The sequence below is a fragment of the Podarcis cretensis genome, assembly GCF_951804945.1.
Source record: "Podarcis cretensis genome assembly, contig: SCAFFOLD_27, whole genome shotgun sequence".
NCBI lineage: Eukaryota > Metazoa > Chordata > Lepidosauria > Squamata > Lacertidae > Podarcis > Podarcis cretensis.
Window position 1 is genome coordinate 31875 of NW_027647842.1, and position 8126 is coordinate 40000.

General features: G+C 51.6%; 2 protein-coding genes and 8 long non-coding RNA genes across 20 annotated transcripts in view; 5 read left to right on the top strand and 5 right to left on the bottom strand.

The window, feature by feature from the left end:
- The first annotated feature begins 213 nt into the window (after window positions 1–213).
- Window positions 214–3284, top strand: LOC307208409. Its single transcript, XR_013835156.1, has 3 exons — window positions 214–497; window positions 1652–1858; window positions 3219–3284. It is a non-coding gene; the product is annotated as an uncharacterized lncRNA (long non-coding RNA).
- Window positions 541–5122, bottom strand: LOC307208407. 7 transcript variants are annotated; one of them, XR_013835148.1, is made up of 6 exons: window positions 5073–5122; window positions 4140–4347; window positions 3044–3321; window positions 2073–2423; window positions 930–991; window positions 541–747 (listed from the first exon to the last, which is right to left on the bottom strand). It is a non-coding gene; the product is annotated as an uncharacterized lncRNA (long non-coding RNA). The 7 variants fall into 7 exon arrangements; XR_013835149.1 differs by lacking the exon at window positions 541–747 and having other exon boundaries at window positions 772–991; window positions 3044–3188; window positions 3274–3321; XR_013835152.1 differs by lacking the exon at window positions 541–747 and adding an exon at window positions 773–851 and having other exon boundaries at window positions 937–991.
- Window positions 1085–1483, top strand: LOC307208402 (tubulin beta chain). Its single transcript, XM_079996485.1, has one exon. The coding sequence runs from the start codon at window positions 1175–1177 to the stop codon at window positions 1424–1426; it is 252 nt and encodes an 83-aa protein (XP_079852611.1). The 5' UTR covers window positions 1085–1174; the 3' UTR covers window positions 1427–1483.
- On the top strand, window positions 3596–5514 carry LOC307208410. Its single transcript, XR_013835157.1, has 4 exons — window positions 3596–3623; window positions 4548–4584; window positions 4979–5398; window positions 5457–5514. It is a non-coding gene; the product is annotated as an uncharacterized lncRNA (long non-coding RNA).
- LOC307208412 lies at window positions 4373–4963 on the bottom strand. The gene is made up of 2 exons (XR_013835159.1): window positions 4889–4963; window positions 4373–4432 (listed from the first exon to the last, which is right to left on the bottom strand). It is a non-coding gene; the product is annotated as an uncharacterized lncRNA (long non-coding RNA).
- Window positions 5515–5646: 132 nt separating the features above from the next.
- LOC307208408 lies at window positions 5647–6099 on the bottom strand. Its single transcript, XR_013835155.1, has 3 exons — window positions 6086–6099; window positions 5816–5987; window positions 5647–5739 (listed from the first exon to the last, which is right to left on the bottom strand). It is a non-coding gene; the product is annotated as an uncharacterized lncRNA (long non-coding RNA).
- LOC307208405 lies at window positions 6016–7011 on the top strand. Its single transcript, XR_013835142.1, has 3 exons — window positions 6016–6147; window positions 6215–6644; window positions 6967–7011. It is a non-coding gene; the product is annotated as an uncharacterized lncRNA (long non-coding RNA).
- Window positions 6303–7527, bottom strand: LOC307208406. Of its 5 annotated transcripts, none has more exons than XR_013835143.1 (4): window positions 7418–7527; window positions 7238–7290; window positions 6746–6829; window positions 6303–6679 (listed from the first exon to the last, which is right to left on the bottom strand). It is a non-coding gene; the product is annotated as an uncharacterized lncRNA (long non-coding RNA). The 5 variants fall into 5 exon arrangements; XR_013835144.1 differs by having other exon boundaries at window positions 6746–6919; XR_013835145.1 differs by lacking the exons at window positions 7238–7290; window positions 7418–7527 and adding an exon at window positions 7100–7145 and having other exon boundaries at window positions 6746–6919.
- Window positions 7282–7628, top strand: LOC307208411. The gene is made up of 3 exons (XR_013835158.1): window positions 7282–7313; window positions 7371–7436; window positions 7534–7628. It is a non-coding gene; the product is annotated as an uncharacterized lncRNA (long non-coding RNA).
- A 425-nt stretch (window positions 7629–8053) lies between these two features.
- The window catches only part of CIMIP2A (ciliary microtubule inner protein 2A), a 25412-nt gene continuing 25339 nt past the window's right edge, over window positions 8054–8126 (bottom strand). The window contains exon 7 of the mRNA XM_079996488.1: window positions 8054–8126. This exon is cut by the window's right edge and continues 33 nt beyond it. Within this exon, the coding sequence (XP_079852614.1) occupies window positions 8071–8126 (56 nt within the window). The 3' untranslated portion in view covers window positions 8054–8070.

Below are 8126 nucleotides of genomic sequence, written 5' to 3' on the forward strand. Positions count from 1 at the left end.
TCCTTCCGATGTTCCTCAGATGTTCCTCAGAAGTTCTTCAGATGTTTCCTCCCATGTTCTCCTTCAGATGTTCCTCAGAAGTTCTTCAGATGTTTCCTCCCATGTTCTCCTTCCAATGTTCTTCAGATGTTTCCTCCCATGTTCTCCTTCCAATGTTCTTCAGATGTTTCCTCCCATCTTCTCCTTCCAATGTTTCCTTCAACGGTTCCCTTCCATCTTCTCCCTCAGATCTTTCCTTCCATTATAACTTTCCATGTTCTTCAGATGTTCCTCAGATGTTTCCTTCCATGGTGGTTCTCCATCCTGACCTTCCACCTTCCTTCCATGTTCTCATCAAGATGTTCTTCAGATGTTCCTCAGATGTTTCCTTCCATGGTGGTTCTCCATCCTGACCTTCCACCTTCCTTCCGTGTTCTCATCAAGATGTTCTTCAGATGTTCCTCAGATGTTTCCTTCCATGGTGGCTCTCCATCCTGACCTTCCACCTTCCTTCCATGGTGGCTCTCCATCCTGACCTTCCACCTTCCTTCCATCTTCTCACCAGGATGTTCATCAGATGTTCCTCAGATGTTTCCTTCCATGGTGGCTCTCCATCCTGACCTTCCACCTTGCATCCATGTTCTCACCAGGATGTTCTCCAGATGCTTCCTTCCATGTTCTCCTTCAGATGTTTCCTTCCATGGTGACCTTCCATGTTCTTCAGATGTTCCTCAGATGTTTCCTTCCATGGTGGTTCTCCATCCTGAGCTTCCATGTTCTCACTTGCTTCTTCAGATGGTTCCTTCCATGTTCTCCTTCAGATGTCCTTCAGATGTTTCCTTCCATGGTGGTCCTCCATCCTGACGTTCCACCTTGGATCCATGTTCTCACCAGGATGTTCTTCAGATGTTCCTCAGATGTTTCCTTCCATGGTGGTCCTCCATCCTGACGTTCCACCTTGGATCCATGTTCTCACCAGGATGTTCTTCAGATGTTTCCACTCATGGTGACCCTTCCATGCTCTCCTTCCCATCTTCTCCTTCAGATGTTCTTCAGATGTTCCCTCCCATGTGGACCCTTCCACCTCCAGCTTCTGGCCTCCCAGCTCCTTCCCCTCGAACCCAGGTCCTTCCTTTCATGGATCCCCAACCACCTCAAGACCTCCGTCGGTGACCTCCCACCCCATGTCCTCAAGATGTCCGCCCCCTTCATCGGAAACTCCACCGCCATCCAGGAGCTCTTCAAGAGGATCTCCGAGCAGTTCACCGCCATGTTCAGGAGGAAGGCCTTCCTCCACTGGTACACCGGAGAAGGCATGGACGAGATGGAGTTCACCGAGGCCGAGAGCAACATGAACGACCTGGTCTCGGAGTACCAGCAGTACCAGGACGCCACCGCCGAGGAGGAGGGGGAGTTTGAGGAGGAGGCCGAGGAGGAGGCCGCCTAGGAGGACCCATAGCTACCACAACCACCACTTTGCCGGACCCCCATCCCCTCCAATCTTCTCCTTCCAATGTTCTCCAGATGTTTCCTCAACAGTTCCCTTCCATGTTCTCCCTCAGATCTTTCCTTCCATTATAACTTTCCATGTTCTTCAGATGTTCTCCAGATGCTTTCTTCCATGGTGGTTCTCCATCCTGACCTTCCACCTTCCTTCCGTGTTCTCATCAAGATGTTCTTCAGATGTTCCTCAGATGTTTCCTTCCATGGTGGCTCTCCATCCTGACCTTCCACCTTCCTTCCATGTTCTCATCAAGATGTTCTTCAGATGTTCCTCAGATGTTTCCTTCCATGGTGGCTCTCCATCCTGACATTCCACCTTCCTTCCATGTTCTCACCAGGATGTTCTTCAGATGTTCTCCAGATGCTTCCTTCCATGGTGGTTCTCCATCCTGACCTTCCACCTTCCTCCCATGTTCTCATCAAGATGTTCTTCAGATGTTCCTCAGATGTTTCCTTCCATGGTGGCTCTCCATCCTCACATTCCACCTTCCTTCCTTCTTCTGACCAGGATGTTCTTCAGATGTTCCTCAGATGTTTCCTTCCATGGTGGTTCTCCATCCTGCCCTTCCACCTTCCTTCCATGTTCTCACCAGGATGTTCTTCAGATGCTCCTCAGATGTTTCCTTCCATGGTGGCTCTCCATCCTCACATTCCACCTTCCTTCCATCTTCTCACCAGGATGTTCTTCAGATGTTCCTCAGATGTTTCCTTCCATGGTGGCTCTCCATCCTGACCTTCCACCTTCCTTCCATGTTCTCACCAGGATGTTCTTCAGATGTTTCCTTCCATGGTGACCCTTCCATGTTCTCATCAGCTTCCTTCAGATGTTCCTCAGATGTTCCTCAGATGTTTCCTTCCATGGTTCTTCCCCATCCTGACCTTCCATCTTGGATCCATGTCCTCACCAAGATGTCCTTCAGATGTTTCCTTCCATGGTGACCCTTCCATGTTCTCATCAGCTTCCTTCAGATGTTCCTCAGATGTTCTTCAGATGTCTCCTCTTCCATGTTCTCCTTCAGATGTTCCTCAGATCTTTCCTTCCATGGTGGCTCTCCATCCTGACCTTCCATCTTCTCATCAGCTTCCATCTTGGATTCAGCTCCACCTGGAACTCAGGTCCTTCCATTGGCCGGACCCCCACCAATGTCAAGACCTCCCACCCCATGTCCTCAAGATGTCCGCCCCCTTCATCGGCAACTCCACCGCCATCCAGGAGCTCTTCAAGAGGATCTCCGAGCAGTTCACGGCCATGTTCAGGAGGAAGGCCTTCCTCCACTGGTACACCGGAGAAGGCATGGACGAGATGGAGGTCATGGAGGTGGAGAGACACAGGAAGGACCTGGTGGAGGAGGAGCAGCAGGACCAGGACGCCACCGCCGAGGAGGAGGGGGAGTTTGAGGAGGAGGCCGAGGAGGAGGCCGCCTAGGAGGACCCATAGCTACCACAACCACCACTTTGCCGGACCCCCATCCCCTCCAATCTTCTCCTTCCAATGTTCTCCAGATGTTTCCTCAACGGTTCCCTTCCATGTTCTCCCTCAGATCTTTCCTTCCATTATAACTTCCCATGTTCTTCAGATGTTCCTCAGATGTTTCCTTCCATGGTGGTTCTCCATCCTGACCTTCCACCTTCCTTCCATGTTCTCATCAAGATGTTCTTCAGATGTTCCTCAGATGTTTCCTTCCATGGTGGCTCTCCATCCTGACCTTCCACCTTCCTTCCATGTTCTCATCAAGATGTTCTTCAGATGTTCTTCAGATGTTTCCTTCCATGGTGGCTCTCCATCCTGACCTTCCACCTTGCTTCCATGTTCTCACCAGGATGTTCTTCAGATGTTTCCTTCCATGGTGACCCTTCCATGTTCTCTTCAGCTTCCTTTAGATGTTCCTCAGATGTTCTTCAGATGTTTCCTCTTCCATGTTCTCCTTCAGATGTTCCTCAGATGTTTCCTTCCATGGTGCTTCCCCATCCTGACCTTCCATCTTGGATCCATGTCCTCACCAAGATGTCCTTCAGATGTTTCCTTCCATGGTGACCCTTCCATGTTCTCTTCAGCTTCCTTCAGATGTTCCTCAGATGTTCTTCAGATGTTTCCTCTTCCATGTTCTCCTTCAGATGTTCCTCAGATCTTTCCTTCCATGGTGGCTCTCCATCCTGACCTTCCATCTTCTCATCAGCTTCCATCTTGGATTCAGCTCCACCTGGAACTCAGGTCCTTCCATTGGCCGGACCCCCACCAATGTCAAGACCTCCCACCCCATGTCCTCAAGATGTCCGCCCCCTTCATCGGCAACTCCACCGCCATCCAGGAGCTCTTCAAGAGGATCTCCGAGCAGTTCACGGCCATGTTCAGGAGGAAGGCCTTCCTCCATTGGTACACAGGAGAAGGCATGGAGGAGATGGAGGTCATGGAGGTGGAGAGACACAGGAAGGACCTGGTGGAGGAGGAGCAGCAGGACCAGGACGCCACCGCCGAGGAGGAGGGGGAGTTTGAGGAGGAGGCCGAGGAGGAGGCCGCCTAGGAGGACCCATAGCTACCACAACCACCACTTTGCGGGACCCCCATCCCCTCCAATCTTCTCCTTCCAATGTTCTCCAGATGTTTCCTCAACGGTTCCCTTCCATGTTCTCCCTCAGATCTTTCCTTCCATTATAACTTTCCATGTTCTTCAGATGTTCCTCAGATGTTTCCTTCCATGGTGGCTCTCCATCCTGACCTTCCACCTTCCTTCCATGTTCTCACCAGGATGTTCTTCAGATGTTTCCTTCCATGGTGGTTCTCCATCCTGACCTTCCACCTTGCTTCCATGTTCTCACCAGGATGTTCTTCAGATGTTTCCTTCCATGGTGGTTCTCCATCCTGACCTTCCACCTTCCTTCCATGTTCTCACCAGGATGTTCTTCAGATGTTCCTCAGATGTTTCCTTCCATGGTGGCTCTCCATCCTGACCTTCCACCTTCCTTCCATCTTCTCACCAGGATGTTCTTCAGATGTTCCTCAGATGTTTCCTTCCATGGTGGCTCTCCATCCTGAACTTCCGCCTTCCTTCCATGTTCTCACCAAGATGTCCTTCAGATGTTCTCCAGATGCTTCCTTCCATGGTGGCTCTCCATCCTGGCCTTCCATGTTCTCACTTCAGAAGTTCTTCAGATGTTTCCTCAAGGGTTGACCTTCCATGTTCTTCAGATGGTTCCCCTCCAGATGTTCTTCCTCCCATAGTGACCCTTCCATGTTCAGATGTTCTCCAGATGTTCCTCAGATGCTTCCTTCCATGGTGGTTCTCCATCCTCACATTCCACCTTCCTTCCATCTTCTCACCAGGATGTCCTTCAGATGTTTCCTCTTCCATGTTCTCCTTCAGATGTTCCTCAGATGTTTCCTCCCATGGTGGTCCTTCATGCTGACCTTCCATCTTGGATCCAATTCCTCACCAAGATGTCCTTCAGATGTTTCCTTCCATGGTGACCCTTCCATGTTCTCTTCAGCTTCTTTCAGATGTTCCTCAGATGTTCTTCAGATGTTTCCTCTTCCATGTTCTCCTTCAGATGTTCCTCAGATGTTTCCTTCCATGGTCCTTCTCCATCCTGACCTTCCATCTTGGATCCATGTTCTCCTTCCGATCTTCTTCAGATCTTTCCTCCTCCCATGGTGACCTTCCATCTTCATCAGATGTTCCTCAGATGCTTCCTCCCACAACATTCTCCTCCCAACAGCTCTGCTTTCCTAGAAGGTCCCCTCTCCACGCCCTTCCTGCTTTCCTAGGTCTCCTTGGTCCTCCACGACGTTCTCCTCCCGACGACTCCTGTTTCCTAGAAGGTCCTCATCGTGTTCTACCAACAGCTCCTGTTTCCTAGAAGGTCCCCTCTCCCTTTGGTCCTCCACGATATTCTCCCAACAACTCTGCTTTCCTAGAAGGTCCACTCTCCCTTTGGTCCTCCACAATATTCTCCCAGCAACTCTGCTCTCCTAGAAGGTCATCTCTCTACGCTCTTCCTGCTTTCCTAGAAGGCCATCTCTCCACTCGGTCCTCCAGGACGTTCTTCCCCTGCTTGTTTCCTAGAAGGTCCCCTCTCCACGCCCTTCCTGCTTTCCTAGGTCTCCTTGGTCCTCCACGACGTTCTTCTCCTCCCGACGACTCCTGTTTCCTAGACGGTCCTCATCGTGTTCTACCAACAGCTCCTGTTTCCTAGAAGGTCCCCTCTCCCTTTGGTCCTCCACGATAGTCTCCCAACAACTCTGCTTTCCTAGAAGGCCACCTCTCCACTCGGTCCTCCAGGACGTTCTTCTCCTGCTTGTTTCCTAGAAGGTCACCTCTCCCAACTCAGAAGGAACCTCTCGGCGCTCTTCCAGGTTTCCTAGAAGGTCCTCCAAGATGTTCTTCTCCCAGCGGCTCCTGTTTCCTAGAACGTCACCTCTGGGTCCTCCAGGAGGTTCTTCTGCTGTTTGTTTCCTAGAAGGTCACCTCTCCACGCTCTTCCTGCCTTCCTAGAAGGTCACTTCAGTCCTCCAAAAGGTTCTTCCAATGACTCCTCTTTCCTAGAAGGTCACCTCTCGCCTCGGAAGGAACCTCTCCACGCTCTTCCTGGTTTCAAAGAAGGTCACCTTGGTCCTCCAAGGCTTCCTAGAAGGTCACCTCTCCACTCAGTCCTCCTGTTTCCTAGAAGGTCACCTCTCCACTCAGTCCTCCTGTTTCCTAGAAGCGTCTCCACGCTCTACCTGGTTTCCTAGAAGGTCACATCTCGGTCCTCCAAGGCGTTCTCCTGATGGCTCCTGCTTCCTAGAAGGTCACCTCTCTCCTCGGTCCTCCACGATGTTCTTCTCCTAGAAGGTCACCTCTCCCCTCGAAGGAAGCTCTCGGCGCTCTTCCTGGTTTCCTAGAATGTCCTCCACAACGTTCTCCTCCCGACGGCTCCTGTTGGTTTCCTAGAAGGTCACCTCTCCCCTCAGTCCTCCATGATGTTCCTGTTTCCTAGCAGGTCGCCTCTCGACGCTCTTCCTGGTTTCCTAGAAGGTCCTCCTTGATGGTCTTCCGACGGCTCCGTTTTCCTAGAAGGTCCCCTCGGTCCTCCACGATGTTCTTCTCCTGTTTCCTAGAAGGTCACCTCTCCCCTCAGAAGGAACCACTCTATGCTCTTCCTGGTTTCCTAGAAGGTCCTCCATGGTGTTCTCCTCCCAACCTGTTTCCTAGAAGGTCACCTCCACAGTCCTCCAGGACGTGCTCCTCCTCCTGTTGCTTTCCTAGAAGGTCACCTCCACAGTGACCTCTCTACGCTCTTCCTGGTTTCCTAGAAGGTCCTCCACGATGTTCCTGTTTCCTAGAAGGTCACCTCTCCACTCAGAAGGAACCTCTCTGCGCTCTTCCTGCTTTCCTAGAAGGCCACCTCTCCACTCGGTCCTCCAGGACGTTCTTCTCCTGTTTGCTTCCTAGAAGGTCACCTCTCCAACTCCGAAGGAACCTCTCGACGTTCTTCCTGGTTTCCTAGATGTTCTTCCAACGACTCCTGTTTCCTAGAAGGTCACCTCCACAGTCACCTCTCTACGCTCTTCCTGGTTTCCTAGAAGGCCCTCCACCATGTTCCTGTTTCCTGGAAGGTCACCTCTCCCCTCAGAAGGAACCTCTCTGCGCTCTTCCTGCTTTCCTAGAAGGTCCTCCACCATGTTCCTGTTTCCTAGAAGGCCACCTCTCCACTCGGTCCTCCAGGACGTTCTTCTCCTCTTTGCTTCCTAGAAGGTCACCTCCAATTCAGAAGGAACCTCTCTACGCTCTTCCTGGTTTCCTAGAAGGTCCTCCACCATGTTCCTGTTTCCTAGAAGGCCACCACTCCACTCGGTCCTCCAGGACGTTCTTCTCCTGTTTGCTTCCTAGAAGGTCACCTCTCCAACTCAGAAGGAACCTCTCGACGTTCTTCCTGGTTTCCTAGATGTTCTTCCAACGACTCCTGTTTCCTAGAAGGTCACCTCCACAGTCACCTCTCTACGCTCTTCCTGGTTTCCTAGAAGGTCCTCCACGATGTTCCTGTTTCCTAGAAGGTCACCTCTCCCCTCAGAAGGAACTCCACTCGGTCCTCCAGGACGTTCTTCTGCTGTTTGTTTCCTAGAAGGTCACCTCTCCACGCTCTTCCTGCTTTCCTAGAAGGTCACCTCGGTCCTCCAAAAGGTTCTTCCAATGACTCCTGTTTCCTAGAAGGTCACCTCTCGCCTCGGAAGGAACCTCTCCACGCTCTTCCTGGTTTCAAAGAAGGTCACCTTGGTCCTCCAAGGCTTCCTAGAAGGTCACCTCTCCACTCAGTCCTCCTGTTTCCTAGAAGGTCACCTCTCCACTCAGACCTCCTGTTTCCTAGAAGGTCACCTCTCCACTCGGTCCTCCAGGACGTTCTTCTCCTCTCTGCTTCCTAGAAGGTCACCTCTCTCTCGACGCTCTTCCTGCTTTCCTAGAAGGTCCCCTCCGCCCCGCTCTCCCCTCCCTCCCTCCCTCCCCGTTTCTCGGTGGTTGTGACGCCGTTTGTCGTCTTTTTCCGGCGGCCAATAAAAAGCCTCGTTTGGTTATTGTTATTATTATTATTTCTGATGTTTTTATTGGTTGGATTTTAACCCTCCCGCTGCCTCCGCTGGAGCTCAGAGAAGTAGGCCTGGCGGGTGCTGT

Bases quoted from the DNA above. Each gene is read 5' to 3' on its own strand.
- LOC307208402 (XM_079996485.1), top strand. From the start codon at position 1,175: ATGTCCGCCCCCTTCATCGGAAACTCCACCGCCATCCAGGAGCTCTTC.